Raw genomic sequence first — 20485 nt, forward strand, 5'->3', positions numbered from 1 at the left:
TAGTGTATTTTTTTAATAAGAAGAAATTAAGGGCTCTTAAGAGCTAAGGCTAAACATTTCAAAATTGGGTGACTAAAATGTGTTTCTAATCTAGATTTTAAGCACCTAACTTATTTTGAGTTATTTGCTTTGGGCTGGTTCTTATAGGCCCCAATCAGAGATTGAGACCCCATTGTGCTAGGCACTGTACAAAAACACAGAACAAAAGATGATCCCTGCCCAAAAGAACTTACAATCTAGTATAAAACAGAAGGCAACAAAGGATACAGACAATGAGGGGAGTACAAGAAAACAAGGAGACAATTATGAAAAAGAGTAGCAGAAAGCAGTAATCCACATGAACAACTTTTTGCACTTTTTATTTAGTGACAAAACTATTTTAAGGTCTTAACTTTAGGTTCTCAGGTTGAAGATTTTGACAAACATTCTGGGTAACATTTGAAGACTATGCAAATAAACACTCAGTACAATAAAAAAGCACCCTATTACTTTATCCTGGCCTTTTTCACATGGTTCACTGCAGACCGATCTGATTACAGTATTTTTCTTTGACCATATTTCATCATCATCCATCTTCAATTCACCATTGTCCCAACTTCCAAATTGATATAGTCAAAGTATCCTTCCCATTGCTTAAAATTCATAATCTCTAACCTTTTGAAACACAAAATGAACAAACAGTTGAGTTTAGGATACAGTCACTAAGAACATAAGAACAGCGATACTTGGGTCAGACCAAAGGTCATCAGGCCCAGTTCCTGTCCTCTGACAGTGGCCAATGACAGGTGCCCAAAGGGATAGAACAGACAGGTTATCATCAAATGATATGCCCTGTCACTTAATCTCAGCTTCAGCAAATAGAGGCTAGAGACACATTCCTGCACATCCTGGCTAATAGCCATTGATGGACCTATCTTCCATTAATTAATCTAGCTCCCTTTCGAACCCCGTTATAGTATTGGCCTTCACAACACCCTCTGGCAAGGAGTTCCAGAGATTGATAGTGATTTTGTCAAAAATACTTTCTTGTGTTTGTTTTAAACCTTGTACCTATAAATTTCATTTGGTGGCCCCTGTCTATGTATTATGAGAAGGAGTAAATAACCTTTCTATTTACTCTTCTATACCACTCATGATTTTATAGACCTCTATCATATCCTCCTTAGTCACCTCTTTTTCCAAGCTGAAAAGTCCAGTCTTATTAATTCTCCTCATACGGAAGCCGTTTCTATATCCCTTAATAATTTTTGTTGCCCTTCTGAAACCTTTTCCAATTACAATATATCTTTTTGAGATGGGCGCGACCAGATCTGCATGCAGTATTCAAAGGTGAGGGCATACATGGATTTATATAGCAGTAATATGATATTTTCTGTCTTTTATCCATCCCTTTCTGGATGATTCCCAACATTCTGTTTTGCTTCTTGACTGCTGCTACACACTGAGTGATGATTTCAGAGAACTATCCACAAGTAACGCCCAGATCTCTTTCTTGAGTGGGTACAGCTAATTTAGACCCCATCATTGTATATGTATAGTTAAGGATTATGTTTTCCAATGTGCATTACTTTGCATTTTTCAACATTACATTTCTTCTGCCATTTTGTTGCCAGTCTCCCAGTTTTGTGAGATCCTTTTGTAGCTCTTCACAGTCTGCCTGGGACTTAACTATCTTGAGTAGTTTTGTAATCACTAAATCATTTATCGATTTAGTGATACAAAATACACAATACATATAATACAATACGATATAAAAGATATAATCTTTTGCTCCATAAATCTTTTCAATTTAAAGGAGCACTATCAATCAAATTCAATCAATTAAAAAAAAGTTAAATGTATTTTCTAGTGCTACGTGGACACTTTAGTCTCCCTTGCCTATTGTTGCAGTTTTATAAGCCTGTTATCCTATTATTTTTTTAAACAAAGTTTTTCTCTACCCTGTTGCTGTGTGAAAGATCCTTATATACAGGAAAAACTGACTGACAACTGCCTAGTAGGGAAATGATGAAACAGAACTTATACACAAAGTGCTGCCAAATGCACTAACTGAAAATAATAAAAAAGGGAAATGTTTGTTCTCTAATCTCTGAGAGCTCTATCTTGGGTTCTTCTACGGTTCCCATTACTGTACTGTCTGAGTGATTGACAGTCTTCAGTGTGTGTCCTCACAACACCCCTGTGAAGTAGGAAGTACTGTTAGCCCTTTTAAAGGATGAATGAGGCACAAATGGCTTTCCAAGGTCACACAGGAAGCCTGTGGGAGAGCTAAGCCTTGAACCCAAGCCTTTTAAGTCCCAGAATAGTACATTAAATCACTGAATCATCCCTCTGCTAGCCTAGTAATCTTAGGGTATGTCTACACTACAGGATTATTTCCGATTTTACATAAAAACTGGGTTTGTTTAAAACAGATTGTATAAAGTTCGAGTGCACATGGCCACACAAAGCACAGTAATTCAGCAATATGCATCCATGTACCGAGGCTAGCATCGATTTCTGGAGCATTGCACTGTGGTGGTAGCTATCCCGTAGCTATCCATAGTCCCACAGTCTCCCCCGCCCATTGGAATTCTGGGTTGAGATCCCAATGCATGATGATGCAAAAACGGTGTCCCGAGTGATTCTGGGTAAATGTCGTCACATTCCTTCCTCCGTGAAAGCACGGCAGACAATCATTTTGCACCTTTTTCCTGGATTCCCCGCAGACGCACATATGCATGGCATTCATGAGGCCCGTTTTGCCTTTTTGTCACTGTCACCATATGTGTACTGAATGCTGCTACAGATGCAGTACTGCAGTGCTACACAGCAGCATTCGTTTTGCCTTTGCAAGGTAGCAGAAGTGTTACCATCCCTATTGTACCATCTGCCATGCCATTGTAAATTGGCGATGAGATGACAGTATCAGTCGTTCTGTACCGTTGCTGCTGTCATAGGCTGCTCCTGGTTGGCTCTTCGCTGAGGTCGGCTGGAGCGCAAAGGACAAAAATGGGAATGAACTCCCCAGGTCATTCCCTCCTTTATGTTTATCTAAAAATAGAGTCAGTCCTTCTAGAATATGGGGCAAGAAATTCTAGAGAACCAGTGTACCAGAGAACCAGAGAGCACAGCTGCTCCGTTTCAGATCCCACAGAAAATGATGAGCTGCATGCCATTTCGGGGGGTGCCCCTGACAACAACCCACCGGTTGCTTCCCTCCTCCCCCAAACCTCCTGGGCTACCGTTGCTAGTGTCTCTCCATTTGTTGATGAAGTAATAAAGAATGCAGGAATAGAAACACTAACTTTCTAATAAGATTAATAGAGGGGGAGGCAGCCTCCAGCTACTATGATAGTCCAGGCAGAACATTAAAACGTGGCGAGGGAGAGAAGCCCAGCCTCCCCACTGCTATTGAAGTCCAGGCAGTACGAATCTTTTCTTTAGACCATGACAAGGGGGGGGGTGATGTGGAGCTCAGCCCCTAAGTTGCTATAATGAAGACGGTTACCAGCTGTTCTGTACCATCTGCACCGGAATGACGGGACTCATTCCTTTTTATCAGCGTGCCCCGGGTCCGAACTCACTGAGGCCAGCCAGGAGCACTCACAGGTGATGAGGACGGGCTATCACTCATTTTTACTGTACCATCTGCCATGGGGAGGGGAGGGGAGGGGAGAGGATGTGCTGTTCAGTGCCGCAGCACCGTGTCTACAACAGCATGCAGTAGACATACGGTGCACATTGGAAAAAGTCAAGAAATGATTTTTTTCTCCTTTTCTTTCATGGAGGGGGAGAGGTAAATTGACGAGATATACCCTGAACCAACCTGGACAATGTGTTTGACCCTACAGGCATTGAGCTCAGCCAAGAATGCAAATGTTTTCAGGAGACTTGCAGGGACTGTGGGATAGCTGGAGTCCACAAGTCCCCCCTCCCTCCCTCCATGAGCATACCATTTGATTCTTTGGCTTTCCGTTTACGCTTATGCACCACAGCACTGGTCTGTGGCCCTGTCTATCACAGCCTGGAGACAGGGGAATCCAGGGAAAAAGGGTGCAAAATGATTGTCTGCCGTTGCTTTCACGGAGGAAGGAATGAGTGACGACATTTACCCAGAATCACTCGGGACACTGTTTTTGCATCATCATGCATTGGGATCTCAACCCAGAATTCCAATGGGCGGGGGAGACTGTGGGAACTATGGGATAGCTACGGGATAGCTACCCACAGTGCAATGCTCCAGAAATCGATGCTAGCCTCGGTACATGGATGCATATTGCTGAATTACTGTGCTTTGTGTGGCCATGTGCACTCGACTTTATACAATCTGTTTTACAAAACCAGTTTATGTAAAATCGGAATAATCCTGTAGTGTAGACATACCCTAAGATTACTAGGCTAGCAGGAGGGATGATTCAGTGATTAATGTACTATTCTGGGACTTAAAAGGCTTGGGTTCAAGGCTTAGCTCTCCCACAGGCTTCCTGTGTGACCTTGGGAAAGCCACTTTGTGCCTCAATTCATCTTTAAAAGGGGCTAACAGTACTTCCCTACTTCACAGGGGTGTTGTGAGGACACACACTGAAGACTGTCAATCACTCAGACAGTACAGTAATGGGAACCGTAGAAGAACCCAAGATAGAGCTCTCAGAGATTAGAGAACAACATTTTCCCTTTTTTATTATTTCAGTTAGTGCATTTGGCAGCACTTTGTGTATAGTCTGTTTCATCATTTCCCCTACTAGGCAGTTGTCAGTCAGTTTTTCCTGTATATAAGGATCTTTCACACAGCAACAGGGTAGAGAAAAACTTTGTTTAAAAAATAATAGGATAACAGGCTTATAAAACTGCAACAATAGGCAAGGGAGACTCAGTGGTCCACGTAGCACTAGAAAATACATTTAACTTTTTTTTAATTGATTAGATTTTGATTTGATAGTGCTCCTTTAAATTGAAAAGATTTAGTGGAGCAAAAGATTATATCTTTTATATCGTATTGTATTATATGTATTGTGTATTTTGTATCACTAAATCGAAAAGATTTAGTGATTACAAAACTACTCAAGATAGTTAAGTCCCAGGCAGACTGTGAAGAGCTACAAAAGGATCTCACAAAACTGGGAGACTGGGCAACAAAATGGCAGAAGAAATGTAATGTTGATAAATGCAAAGTAATGCACATTGGAAAACATAATCCTAACTATACATATACAATGATGGGGTCTAAATTAGCTGTTACCACTCAAGAAAGAGATCTTGGCGTTACTGTGGATAGTTCTCTGAAATCATCCACTCAGTGTGTAGCAGCAGTCAAGAAAGCAAACAGAATGTTGGGAATCATCCAGAAAGGGATGGATAAAAAGACAGAAAATATCATATTACTGCTATATAAATCCATGGTATGCCCTCACCTTGAATACTGCATGCAGATCTGGTCGCCCCATCTCAAAAAAGATATATTGTAATTGGAAAAGGTTCAGAAAAGGGCAACAAAAATTATTAGGGATATAGAACGGCTTCCGTATGAGGAGGAATTAATAAGACTGGGACTTTTCAGCTTGGAAAAGAGGTGACTAAGGAGGGATATGATAGAGGTCTATAAAATCATGAGTGGTATAGAGAGAGTAAATAAGGAAGTGTTATTTACTCCTTCTCATAATACATGAACAAGGGGCCACCAAATGAAATTTATAGGTAGCAGGTTTAAAACAAACACAAGAAAGTATTTTTTGACACAATTCACTATCAATCTCTGGAACTCCTTGCCAGAGGGTGTTGTGAAGGCCAATACTATAACGGGGTTCGAAAGGGAGCTAGATAGATTAATGGAAGATAGGTCCATCAATGGCTATTAGCCAGGATGTGCAGGAATGGTGTCTCTAGCCTCTATTTGCTGGAAGCTGAGATTAAGTGACAGGGCATGGATCATTTGATGATAACCTGTCTGTTCATTCCCTTTGGGCACCTGTCATTGGCCACTGTCAGAGGACAGGATACTGGGCCTGATGGACCTTTGGTCTGACCCAGTATCGCTGTTCTTATGTTCTTAGTGACTGTATCCTAAACTCAACTGTTTGTTCATTTTGTGTTTCAAAAGGTATGAGATTATGAATTTTAAGCAAATGGGGAAGGATTACTTTGACTATATCAATGTTGGAAGTTGGGACAATGGTGAATTGAAGATGGATGATGATGAAATATGGTCAAAGAAAAATACTGTAATCAGATCGGTCTGCAGTGAACCATGTGAAAAAGGCCAGATAAAGGTAAATAGGGTGCTTTTTTATTGTACTGATGTGTTATTTGCATAGTCTTCAAATGTTACCCAGAATGTTTGTCAAAATCTTCAACCCTGAGAACCTAAAGTTAAGACCTTAAAAATAGTTTTGTCACCTAAATAAAAAGTGCAAAAAGTTGTTCATGTGATTACTGCTTCTTGCTACTCTTTTCATAATTGTCTCCTTGTTTTCTTGTACTCCCTCATTGTCTGTATCCATTTGTTGCCTTCTGTTTTATACTTAGATTGTAAGTTCTTTGGGCAGGGATCATCCTTTTGTTCTGTGTTTTTGTACAGTGCCTAGCACAATGGGGTCTCAATCTCTGATTGGGGCCTATAAGAACCAGCCCAAAGCAAATAAACTCAAAATAAGTTAGGTGCTAAAATCTAGATTTAGAAACATCACTTTTAGTCACCCAATTTTGAAATGTTTAGCCTTAGCTCTTAAGAGCCCTTAATTTCTTCTTATTAACAAAATACACTAAACACAGGAAAAATCTTTCATTTATAATTAATAATATGTTTAAAGGAAAATCTCAAGAAAAGGTAAGTAAGCTAGCTGGATTTGCTAAAATCACAACTCTGTTTTGCTTAGGGACTGTCATGTTCCTTTTTTCATTAGCGGTCTGCAGTCTGCAAGTTGTGTTAATCTATAATTAAAGGGGCAAAGTGATGTGAATCAGGAGTAACTCACTGAAGCAAAAAGAGAATCAGGCCATGGTCTGCAATAACAAGAAGTATTTGTGGGGGTTGAACTTAGTGATCTGGCTTCAAAACAAGCAATACGTGTGGTGAACAGCATCACTGTACTAGAGATAGGCCCAGGTCACAAGTTTTAGACCTGGATCTAAACCTTCTGAAATTTCAGGATTGTTTGGATCCAGGATTTGGTTAGTACCTGACTCTACTCTTCACCATAGATCCTAATTCAGGAAAGCACCTAGAACGTGCTTAAAAGTTAAAAGTTCTGCACCAGGACCCATATCTGTAATCTTCTTTCTTTTTACATTTGATTATTGAATATAAATCTCAAGTTTTCGTTCACGGACAAAAGCGCATGTGCTAAAATAGGGGATGAGGCCTGGCTCCATTGAATGAAGTCAATAGAAGTTTTACCATTGACTTCAGTGGAGTCAGGATTTCACCCAGGGAATCTAGATGCACACAAAGCAAGTGTCCCATTATTTAGCAGCATCCAGCATGTCCCTTCCTGCGTGGCCTCATGCAACCCAAAAACAGTACAACCCAGAACACCTGAAATATTCTGGAGACATCAAAACTCTTTGAAGAATCACAAGAATGACCTGCAGGAGAGTGGCCTGGGGAAAATAACTACAGTTGAAAAAAGGATGAGATTTAGTTAAATAGGGCTGGATAAATTGGGGGAGGAGTTACAGTGGCATCAACTGCAACTGATAGCAGTCGGATGTTAAAGAAATGGACAGTGAAGCAGCTGAAAAGTCCATTTAACAAACACATCCGACAGAGGGCTTGATCCTGAGGTTTGCTAAGAGATTCTTCCCCAGTCCTATGGGAGTTGTTCCCAACCCTTCACAATCAGAGGAAAGTTTTTGGAAATCTTCCAGTCTGTTTTCTCATTTACTTATTTCATCAGGTGATTTTGCCCTTTAAGAATCTAATGTAACCAACCACCTCTTTTTGTAAACTCGCTCAAAACCATTGAAGGAGATTTCTTTCCCAGGTTTCTGAGCTATACAACAGCCTTTCAGGACTTTGGTTGACTATGCTCCTTTTCATTTGATTAAAATCCCAGTCCTTGACATTTGCTTGTGAAACCAAATTCTGAACTGATCCCTACTGAAGAGTTAAAATCCATGTGCATTTCATATAACAACCTGGTATATGGATTGTGCCAGCTCTTTCTCAGACCCAAAGTCCAGAGTTTGGTCTGGAGACCAGAGGCGTAGCAAATAGTGATTAGTTAAGAGAAAGCTGGGGTAAACAGATAATCTGTATGAAAATGATCTTTGAGGAGATTTGGACCTTTACAACATTGTTTGCTTGACAAACGATTTATCTGTACATATTTCAACCTTAAGATGGTTGCAAACTATCCTCAGTGATTGTTTCTTCCAATGCCCACGAGTCACAGTTCATGCTGTGTGAATGATCAACCAGTTCTAATCAGAAGGATTTATAATGGCAAGAATAATATTAGCAAAAGGGGCTTCCTCAAAAAAACGGGCTCATCTCTATTAGAAACAGTGAGTAAAAAAGAGACTTTGAAAATCAAGTAAGGAACCTCAGCAGCATTAAAGAAAATTGATTTTAATAACAAATCTAAGTGCTCTGTTAAATATTCATCTCAGGTGATCCGTAAAGGAGAAGTCAGCTGCTGCTGGACCTGTACACCTTGTAAGGAGAACGAGTTTGTCTCTGATGAATACACATGCAAGGCATGCCAGCTGGGCTCCTGGCCCAATGATGACCTTACAGGTAATTGAGTTATTGTTGTGTTTAAAACCTAGCAAAAGTCAATGAAAATGTTCATACACTTTATACCTGAGTGTATATGCACTACGAAACTAAATATTAGGGGTGTTTAGATTTTGTTTAGCCTAGAGTTTGGATCCAAGTTTGAACTGAGGCTGGCATCTGTATTCATGGTTCAAGCTGTTCTCCATGAATCTTTGTCACCAACCAGGGGAAAATTTGTCAGAAGAGCTATTCCCAAAGTTCTAAGCCACTGGATCTGGAAAACGGGCTTATTCTGGCTTTAGATCCAAACTGAGCCAAAATCATTGGGGGCAGATTCGGATATGAACCTTCCAAAAATGAGCAGGAGATAAGTTGTTGCAGAAGTTGAGTGGGGCCCAATTTTAGATGCCTCTGTTTTTCTCCAAAACGGCACAAAATAATTTTGTGAAATGTCAGAGTTTTCCATCCAACTTCTAGCCAGTTGAGAGACCCTCTGGACAACTTCCTGTGCAGCATACTCCTCCCCAAAACACAACTGATCCAAGAAGCATCAACATTTGTAATAGCCTTGGGTGCACCAGACAGTCTGAGCTAAAACACATGGATGATATCCTCCCGGCTCTGGATAATGTGCCTCTGTGTTTCAGTGCAAGGAAGTCTGCAGAATATCTGTTAGCAGATTTTGAGACCGTCAGTGTGTGGTCTCAAAACTGGTACTGCCCGGGTTTTCTCCTAGCTGCCTAATCATAGCATTGGTGTTCAAATATTTTTATTACATTAACACCTACAAATGCCAGCACGGATTAGGTTCTTATTAGCTGGTCTGTGTACAAACAGATAGCAAAAGGCAGTCCGTATCCCAAAGAGCTTGGAATCTTGGTTCATGACAAGATGGATGAAACATATGGGTGGTGTGTGGAAAAGGGAGAATGAGATCATACTAGAGACAGAGAAAGTGTGTGTGTGTGTGTATGCGTGCATGCGTGCGTGCCAGAATTTGGATTTAGGATATAGAGATGATATTGATGTTGTTAGACTAAATATTTCTTTTGCTGTGTAGGAAAGCTATAGTACTGTAATGTGTGCACCACTGAGGTATCTATTTACCATATACACAATTTTAAAGTAGCTTTTTTTACCATTTTCATGCTTACTGCTTCATATCAATACACGCACTGCTACATTTTTATCAATCATTCTTCTGCTTGATTGATTCCATTTAATGTCCTTGCTGTTGCTGAAACTGACACATGTACATATAAAACTACCTGTGGGTTTCTGTGACAAACAGTGTGATCTGACCCCTGCTCTTTAGCACTGTATTAAAAACCAGCTTCTAAAAAATGCTTTTCTGGGGGATCTTTAGGTTGGCTGGAGCAATAATGTTTTATAATTATATCTAAGGTCACCAGCTTTTATAGCTTGTAAAGAAAATGCATTTCAGTCTAGCCTTGTTTTTAACGTAAGTTTGGGGGGGAACAGGAGAGAGAGAGAAAGAATATTTTGTATTCTGGCAGGAAATTTCCTTCAGTTTTGCAAAGCACACACTAGTCTCCTTGAAATGCCCTTTTATGTTTGCTACTGCAGCAATCTGTGCCTCCTCACTGCAGGATAAAGCCGTGTCATAGGTAATAATGACAGCTTCACAAAGCTTCGTTCATGAAAAGCTGATTGGAAAAAGTCTTTCTTCCACTATCTCCTTCAGATGAAAGTCTTGATGCTGTGCCTTCCTGGAAATATATCAACACCACACCTGAAAAGGATGGCATCTCACTGTTTGCCACATATTGGCAAACAGCTATTGGCACACCTGTCGTATCTCAGTGTTTGCCAGGAATTGGAGCGCTGATAAAATCTCTCCTGGCTCCTTCGACAAAATGTTGCTCCATCTTTCCTCTGCTCAATGGCCAGGATCAGTTTTATGCCTCAGACTTGATTAAATGTAATGGGGAGAAGCTGGGACGTTGCCAGTGGGGAGAAATTGAGCTTGGTGTGTTGCTTTACTCATATGTTTGTAGGACATCAGAACACAAATGTGTCCTGGTGAAAAACAATTGTCAGAAGCAGAAAATGAGGATTAAGACTTGAAGGGAAAGTTTAAAGTCCAAATGTATTCCAGGGGAGAGATAATTTCTGTTGATAAAGGCTGTCAGTGGAAAATAGCTCTGACACCATCTAAGAGTAAACACTAGAGGCCAGGAAAACAGTGATATGTGGCCAAAATTTTAACTGTGGGATCCCTCAAAACTTTTCAGCCATACATGCAACATTCCCTGGGTAAAATACTTCTCATCCCCTTAGACAGTTCGTTCTATCCCTTCCCAAAACCCATCAGTTCCATATTCTTCCCATTCCCAAATCCATCTATCTTTCCATCTCCTCCCCAGCCTGATATCTCACAAACCCCTGTACCTCTTCCTCCCACGTACCTCCTCTTGGGGGCTCCTTTGCACGGCAGCTGCTCTTCATAAAGTGGTGGTTTTTCCAGTGGTAATAATAGTTGCAAGGAGGATGCCCTGAAGTAGGGTGGTTGATTGGATGATAATGGGACTGCGCTGGTAGTGGTCTGGGTTGGAGGATGGGCAGCCCTGGCTTCTTGATTGGCATGTGTCCTCTGATTGCTGGAAGTCTCCATGCAGTTGGTGCGCAGAGATAGGGAAACAGGTGCCCCTTGGCTGGTGTGTGGGGAAAGAAAGCTCCGGGCTCCATTCCTTTAGGGGTCAGGGAGGAAGGCACTGGTGGGGGAGAAAGAAGTCTGGGTGCTGTGACTACAGGACTCTCACTCTACATCGGAAACTTTGCCCCCTGCTCTCGGCCAGCCCTAGTTCAGCTGGAGGAGGTTGAGAAGAGTGTGTGGAGCATCTCCCGTGCTCATTTAGAGGCACTAGTGGGTGACTCAAGAAGGGAGTGACTTTCGGAAAGCTTTGATCACTCACCGTCTGAAATTCAGGCCCTTTTAAAATGTCTCAAACTAATCATCTAACAATGGAAGCACCCAAAATCACTAGTCACGTTTGGAAAATGTAGGCCTTACTGAAGAAAAGGAAGAGCTAGCAAGCAGTTCCAAAGAAAAGACAGAGATGGATACTTTTCAAATTTGCAGTAGGACTCTTTATTAAATGTTATATTAATAGCATCCATGATTATTCAGGGTGGATCTCTTCGTCCATATAAAGATTTAAGAGACTATTACAGCCTTTAAGCTAACACAGCTGCGTCTTTCAGCTCAAAGTATAGTAGCTCATGGGTTTAGATCCAGAGGTCTCTCATTTAATGACCCACCCAAGGGTATTGTCTGGATTAACTCTACAGTGGAGGGAGGAGAGAATCCAAACATTTTCAGACAGAAACAAGGGGATTCGCTTAACAGGCCGGATCCAAATTCCAATAAAATGACTGGTAGTCCTTCCAGGGACTGCAGTGGAATTCGGATCAGAAACAAAATCCCATTGGTTCTCTAGGTGATCACATTTTTTTTGAGGACACAGCCTTCTGTGTCCAAAAAGAAAGAGTGGGCTCAGGAAGAGTGTTTCATATTAGCGTTGTTTGAAATTCCAGTGCTGCCTTGGTGTATCTTGGGGATATCCTCTTTCTTTGTCTCCTTTTCCTTAATGGCTGATTTCAAAACATTTTTTGTGGGGGAGGGAATAAGTCACACTTTGTGTAACTTCTGAGATTGTGCAAGAGTGATAGCAACAAAGTTTTAGTGGCAACTACTTTGGGGACAGGAATGGAAGGTAAATACTTTTAGTATCGGTGACATTTGGTTCTTCTTCCTAATGTACTCTGCATGTGCTGGCTATTTGATTTTCTTAGCAGGATTCAGATGAGATTAGGAGGAAAAGTATTTCATAGTTCACTGAAATGTTTTCATTTTCTTTTTTCTTTCCTTCTTTGGATGGCTGTTGGTACACAATGACTGAATATCAGAAATAGGTTTCTTTTTTCATCACAGTTACAAGAAATGTTTTCATTTGATGTGGCAAAATAAAGCAAGGACATTATTACAACTACGGCCAAGTCTTGTGGTCTGATGGTCGTATTGGTCAGATTAGCCAGATTATGACCCTGTTCTGAGCTCTTAGCTGTCATGGATTAGGTTTGCATATGGAGACTGCATTCTAATCCTGGAAAGGCAGGGACTGGGAAAATCTGCTTCATCCTTAGGCAGCCCATTTGACTGCCATTTGGAGTAACAGGGAAAGGCTGCAAAGAGTGTTGCATTCTCTCCTCTTTGTCTGGGGGCAGGCGAGTAGGAGCCCTGGATACTTCATGAAAACTGGGCTTGGATTTAATAGTGTGGATAAACAGTGAGAAAATGGGAAGAGTCCAAACCCAGAAAACAAGATAACAGGCATTTGCAGTGCACTTTCCATAGAAAGAGCTTGACAATTCTATGCTGTATTCCATACAAAGCATTCTGTCAGTGAGAGCCCAGGATCAAAACTGGTCTAGTTTTGTAAGTACTGAACAAAAATGACCCCTTCCTTTGTACTGTGTACAGTTGCTCACTCTCTCTCACTGAGAAGATCAACAGAAAGTGACCAATTCCCAGAAAGCAATCATTGCTCAGTCTTGGTTTCTGGCACAGTTTGTATGACAGCTTATGAAAAGCACAGACCAGGGTTGAGTGGCATTGGCAAATCTCTGCGGATGCTCTGAGATGCTTATTGCCTGTTTCTGCTAGGTGCCGAGCACCCTCAACTCCTACAGAAATAACTAGGTGATATATGCAAAGCACCTGGTAGGATCAGACTCTAGGTACTTAAGCAATAGAAGCTGCTAAAATCATCCATGCACACACATACACAAGAATATTTTACAACTTTAGCTCACAGTTACGCTTCTTATGTCATCATAAGTAAAAATAAAGATACTACAGTCAGGAATTAACTGACAGTTCTGATGATAATGCATGAGGCAGAACAGGATCTGGCTTATGTCTCATATGGACTTTGCCCCTATAATGACATTCAAATCTTGCTTTTGTCAGTAATTTGAACAGCTGTAACTCAGACACACAAGGATCAGATACAGGGAGAGTACAATTTTACACAATTGCTTTTATGACTCCAAACACTCCTCAGTACAGAACATTTATTGCTTCCATCATAACTTATTATTTTCTTCTTTCTTTGCAAAATTAGATTTGATCATTTGCATAAATTATTCTTTTGCCAGGCTTTAGGGGAAGAAGGAATGAGTGGAGGGATGAATCAAGGCGTAGGGCAGTTATATTGTTGTCTGGGATCATTGAATGGAGAAGGGTTTTTTTCCCCTCCCCTTTCTGGTTGAGGAGAGCTGCTGTGTCTTAGTTGTTTAAGGTGCTTTATATTTAGTTAGGAGAGATTGTAGTTAAGGTATTGGCCTTGGACTCAGAAGATCTGGGTTTAATTCCTGGCTTTGCCAAGTGATTTTCACTGGGATTGATCCAAAAGTCATTAAAGTCAATGACGGTCTTTCCACTGACTTCAGTGAGCTTTGGGTCAGGCTCTTAAATCTCTGTGCCTGAGTTCACCATCTGTAAAATTAGGTTAATAACATTTCCTTTCTCTCGCCCTTAGTCTACATCCACACTGCCCTACAGTTTGGACTATGGGGTGTGAATAAGAGTGTGCACCAAAATGCTGTGCTGTAACTCCCCCATGTGGACCCTGTAGTTGCAAACTAAAAGATTCCTAGTTTGCTATAATGTAATTCTGTTTGAAGAGAGCGCCATACTGGGGGAGTTCAGTGCAGCACATTGGCACGCACTGCTATTGACACCCCCACAGTCCAAACTGTGGGACAATGCAGCTAAGCCCTTAGTTTATCTTATCCATTTAGATTATAAGGTCTTCAGAGCAGGTCTATGTACTTATACATTACCTAGCATAATAGGGCCTCTAGGGTTTCAAAGGAATTCAGAGAAATAAATAACATTATTACAATCAGATCCCAAGGGTGAATACTACATGTCTTTAAACTTTTCTTACTGCTAAAGCAATTGTTCAGCAATACAGATCACAAATGAATGCAATTCGTAACACTGTAGAGAGAGTGCTCTAGCTAATGTCATCTATATTTTTCACAAAATGTAACTGTTTCCTGTCAACATGTGAGCTTGCCTATAATTTGTAGTTTTCATATCTCAGAGACTGAGAGATATTTTTATGGGATAGAAGATCCTGCATATCAGAGTACTGTACACACAACTAAGCGTATATAAATGTTGCAGTATGTTGGTGCGAACATCTTTTTCCCTTACGAGTCAAAGAGCAATAAAGGGGGAATTCTTGTCTGTCTATATATCAATTTATTTCTGAGGTGCTCCTCCTCTTGGCCTGTAGACAGCTACATTTCTAGCCTCAGATACATTCATGCAGCTTTATTCCACCTTTGCACCACCCCTCATCCAATCCTACGGTGAGCCTGGGGTCAATTTGCTCTCAGCACAACATAGTGCACCCTCAAGACAGTGCTAAACTTCCCCAGATGCTAAAAGCCTTTCCACCAAGCCAAGATTGCCCCCAATGTACCCGAGGGGGCAGGAGAGAGGTTACCGCCTGAGAATGCCCTTATAGCTGAGAAGTCCCCAGCCAACCAGTCAAGCAAGCTTTCCAGATGTTTTCCCTGCCAGTGGGGTGCAAGTAGGTGGAAGGTGTGTCCAGGCATATGTCTGGTGGAGCAGAATTGGGCTCCTTTATGTATAATGCATTTTTCAGTATTGACATTAGTTTAATCTTGGCCAATTAATCTGGCATAGTGTTCAAGATCTTTTCCTCCTTTTCCTTCTTTTACTTTACATAATCCTCTCCTTCAAAATTTCATTCTCAGAATCCATTACTTGCAAACGTGTTTATATGATAACCACACTGATCATCATTTCATAAAAAACATTAAGTCTTTAAACTTCATTGTGGAATAAATCATTGCATATAGCTTAGCATCCTCCTAATAAAATGAAGGAGAATCAATAGCCCGAGTTTTCATCTCTTTGTGGGAATTTTATTAAGGGAATCTAAAAAAGAATAATAAACCTTGAAAGGCGTGAAATAGGCTGGAACTGATGACAAGTGCATGCCCATGAGTCACCTCTGTTGCAAAGTTAGGAGCTATCTTAAAAACAATCTTTGTTTTTTTATGCTGTGTATAAAGGCCAGTTGGCAGAAAAAGATCATTTTCTAATGTTTTCTGCTCCAGAAATCTGCAGGCAGCATTGTGAATATAAAATACCAAAGTGGTCCCAGTAAAGATTAATTAAGTGATCCTTTGGTAAAATGGAAGGTGAACATATAGGTCACTGAGGTCCTTTAGTCTTGCAATGTACTGGGAAATGATGCAGGTGCTATCTTAAGAAAGCATTAGTCTGATTACATATCACAAATCGGCTCTCCGTAACTTCATTGACTCCGGTGGAATGACTCCTGATTCATGCCAATGTCAGTGAAATTAGAATCAGCCCCCTAATCTTCTTCAGGATAAATATGATGCATATGATCATTAAAATGAATGGGAGTCACACAGGTAACTTTTATTAATATTAATGAGAATGATTCATAAAAATCCAAATGTCCTCGTTACACTAAGAAATGGTGATAACTTCATTATTGCCATGAAAAGCTTTTCATGTTAAGACTCCTACAATACGGATGTCATACTAGTCTGCATTTAGTAACTAAGGGCTAAATTGTGTTACGCCAGTATGCCAGTAAATGTGTTCCTTGGTCTTCTTAGCTGCACTGATGTCAAAGGCTAAATGACCCACATCCTTATGGTATTTCCATGGGGAGGCAGATCCTTTCGCCTAGCACCTTTGCCACATACCTTTGATTTTTTTTTTGACATATTGTGGATAATTGTATTTTCAATGACACTTGTGTTTGGGTGCGTGATACAGAAACAATGGAAACAGACTAATTAGATTTAATATAAAAAGGGGTTATTTTTCTTGGAATGAATTCTGCCTTTAATAACATAAGTGATATTTGCAGGAAACAGCTTAGGAAAAACTTTAATATCCCCTGAAAATAAAGGAGAGAGGCAAAGAGGCATTTTCTAGTGATAAGAACGCAAAGCTCAGAAACAGAACCTTCTAAAGTCTAGTCCAAATTCTTACATTTAGGGCTTGTCTACATGGGGTCACCCAGGAAAGTTAATCCAAAATAACTCAAAGTGAATAAATTCCAAAATGAATTAAAGTAAACCGAGTTAAGTCTGTTTTAATTCTGAATGAGATTGTCTGTACAGGGGTTTAATGCAGTTTAACTAATCCACTTTAAATTCACACACTTGTTTAATCTCAATTTATTTTTCTGAGTGTCACCATGTAGACAAGCCACTGTATATACAAATTTGCTACTTAGTCTGGGTTTCCCAGTTCATGAGTGCCCAACGTGAGATGCCTTTAGCTTGATTTTCAGAAGCGGGAGTACCATCAGATCCCATTGCTGAAAATATGAATTGTGGGTGATCAGCATTCCTGGAAGTCAGACCCAAGGTGTCTCCAGGTGAGTAGAGACCATTAAACCCAGTAGAACTATGTCAGTTTGCACCCACTGAAGATCAGGCCTGATATATTTTTTACAACTGACCTGATTAAATAGGAACAAAACTATGAAGAATATATTTTTCTCCATGGAAAATAATATATTTAAAACATACACTTCTTCTGTAATTTCAGACATGATGTTAGTAAATTTGCAAAATTTGCAGATGATACAAAATTAATAAAGATAGTTAAGACCCAGGCAGACTGCGAAGAGCTACAAAAGGATCTCTCAAAACTGGATGACTGGGCAACAAAATGGCAGATAAATGCAAAGTAATGCACTTTGGAAAGCATAATCCCAGCTATACATATAAAATGATGGGTTTCAGATTAGCTGTTACCACTCAAGAAAGAGATCTTGGAGTCATTGTGGATAGTTCTCAATGCGCAGCGGCAGTCAAAAAAGCGAACAGAATGCTGAGAATAATTAAGAAAGGGGTAGATATTAGGGACAGAAAATATCATGTTGCCTCTATATAAATCCATGGTACGCCCACATCTTGAATACAGCATGCAGATATGGTTGCCCCATCTCAAAAAAGATATATTGGAATTGGAAAAGTTTCAGAAAAGAGCAACAAAAATTATTAGGGGTATGGAATGGCTTCCATATGAGGAGAGATTATTAAGACTGGAACTCTTGGAAAAGAGACAGCTAAGGGGAGACATGATTGAGGTCTATAAAATCATGACTGGTGTAGAGAAAGTAGATAAGGAAGTGTTGTTTACTGCTTCTCATAACACAAGAACTAGGGGTCACCAAATGAAATTAATCGGCAGCAGATTTAAAACAAATAAAAGGAAGGAAATATTTCTTCACACAACACACAGTCAGTCTATGGAACTCCTTGCCAGAGGATGTTGTGAAAGCCAAGACCATAACAGGGATCAAAAAAGAACTTGTTACATTCATGGAGGATAAGTCAATCAATGGCTATTAGCCAGGATGGGCAGGACTGGTGTCCCTAGCCTCTGTTTGCTATAAACTGGGAATGAGTGATGGGATAGATCACTTGATGATTACCTGTTCTGTTCATTACCTCTGGGGCACCTGGCACTGGCCACTGTCAGAAGACAGGATATTGGGCTAGATGGACCCTTGGTCTGACCCAGTGTGGCTGTTCTTATGCTCTCATAAGTTCAAGAAGGTTCCAACATAATAAGAATGATGAGAAGACAATATATGAAAAAGGTATCTAAATTATGGTTTAATTATATTCAAGAAGATAATAGTTAGGCTTTTGAAATATAGACTCCTGCCACCATCATCAATATTTTAGGAAGGGTTAAAGCTTTTAAAAAATACATGTTTCCCAGTGGCTGGTCTTCTTATTCCCTATCTTCCTTGACATTCCTTTGCTGTTAGAGGATTTTGGTCCCATAGAGCTTTCCCGGCTCCTTTCCTTTCAGGAAGTCCTGACTCCTGCTCACAGTTTCAGTGGCTCCTGTTTCCTCTCCTCCTCCTGGTTAAGTAACAGCAGCCCACAGTGGCTGACTCCTCCTCCTTATTTCCATCTGCTTCCAGAGGTATCCAGGCTTTCTAGTACAAACAAGGAGATGGATGGATAGAAACATTAAAGGGATGCCAGCAACAAGTCACCTCCTAGCTCTTACTTCAGTTGAGTGAACTGGACTCAAAGGAATTAAAACTTCATTGGCTTAAAATGTCATGTTTCTCATGACACCAGCAATTAAAGTGCTTCCTCATATCCAAGGCTCCTTACAGACACACATAGATAACCTACATTACAGGACCCTGTGTGGGCCAATGGGCCAAAATCTTGCAAAGAGTAAAATATTCAGAGAAAAGGAAAAGTGCATTGTCAATGCAGAGATCCATCTAAGAATAAGGCAGAATGGGAGCAACGCAGAAACTTAGAAGATTTACATGGAAGCAGAGAGGCAAAGGCAGATGAACTGGTGATTCTGCTATTTAAAAATCTTCCCTTTTCTTTCAGTTCCCACTCCCATCCCCACTTGGAAATGCAGAGGGTTTTATATTGGAGCCACCAGTGTCTTTAAAAAAAAAAAAAAAAGACTACAAAATAGTAGGCAAAATCTGTGATTGATATAAATTGGTCTAACACCATTGATTTTATTGGTGTAATGCCAGTTTATGCCTGCTGGGGATTTGGCCCAATATTATGTTATCAGCGTGTATAGTATCCACCACCCCCAAAGAGAACAAAGTGCCCCATTAACATAGTAGATTGATATACAAACACTATGCAGGGCTCACTTTCCTCACCACTGACGTTTACCCAGCTCTGGATTGAAACATGGCAGGTATACCTTTTTGTAGACAGAATGCACTTAACTGAGTTAGAATTTGGACAGAGTTAACGCTCTACTCTTTTCAAAAATGCCATGGGGGCAGGTAGTAACTACAAGTGGTCCAGTCCTCTATTTTGCACATCATCCAACAAGGCCATTTGGACAAAGCATCACTGTCATGTGTGTCATCTTGGAACCATATGCTTATAGGGCCTGATCCAAAGCCCATTGAATTGACGTCTTCAATTGATGTCAATGGGCTTTGGATCAGGTCCACGGTTCCTGCAGCTGCTTGGCTAAATGCCCCTTTATGATTCTCCAACTGTAAAGGACCATTGTAAAGACTCGAGATCTGAAATAAACACAGATTTTCTCCCACACAAATAATGGTGCAAATAGACAATAGATTTAATTACTGACAAAAGTTCCTTCTCAATAATAAAAAAAATGTTCTCTGCAGAACTCTGCAGAGTTCATTTTTTCCTGCAAATATGTATCACCCTTGTTATTTATTTGTTTCTTTGGTCCATCTCATTCTCAAACTGTAAACACCTGGCACCTCTGTTTAGAACAAGCGTTGTTTTGAAGCCGGGGAGACCTCAAATTGGCAAGCGCCCTATCCAGGTGCCAAGTCACATTCTTGAGTACTGAAATGAGCTTCCTTAGGCAATGGTTTTACTATACTGACATTCCCAGAAAGGAACCTTATGTAATAAGAGCAGAGCCCTCAAAAACTCAGTGCACATGTGGAGAGCTGAACCTGGGGCAAAAAAAATCTATGATCTTTAGGCAAGATAACTATAGCAGGAAAGCTTGGAAATAGTGACCATAATACAATAGCATTCAACATCCCTGTGGTGGGAAGAACATCTCAACAGCTCAACACTGTGGCATTTAATTTCAAAAGGGGGAACTATGCAAAAATGAGGGGGTTAGTTAAACAGAAGTTAAAAGGTACAGTGACTAAAGTGAAATCCCTGCAA

The 20485-nt window shown here is 40.4% G+C and overlaps 1 protein-coding gene across 2 annotated transcripts in view; it reads left to right on the forward strand.

Moving 5' to 3' along the window:
* GRM5 (glutamate metabotropic receptor 5) overlaps nucleotides 1-20485 on the forward strand; it is a 219698-nt gene that overhangs the window by 157731 nt on the left and 41482 nt on the right. For both annotated transcript variants that reach the window (XM_032768731.2, XM_032768732.2), the window contains exons 4-5: nucleotides 6080-6248; nucleotides 8590-8716. In XM_032768731.2, the coding sequence (XP_032624622.2) occupies nucleotides 6080-6248; nucleotides 8590-8716 (296 nt within the window). The remainder of the gene's footprint in view (nucleotides 1-6079; nucleotides 6249-8589; nucleotides 8717-20485) is intronic.

Source organism: Chelonoidis abingdonii, chromosome 1 (assembly GCF_003597395.2).
Source record: "Chelonoidis abingdonii isolate Lonesome George chromosome 1, CheloAbing_2.0, whole genome shotgun sequence".
NCBI lineage: Eukaryota > Metazoa > Chordata > Testudines > Testudinidae > Chelonoidis > Chelonoidis abingdonii.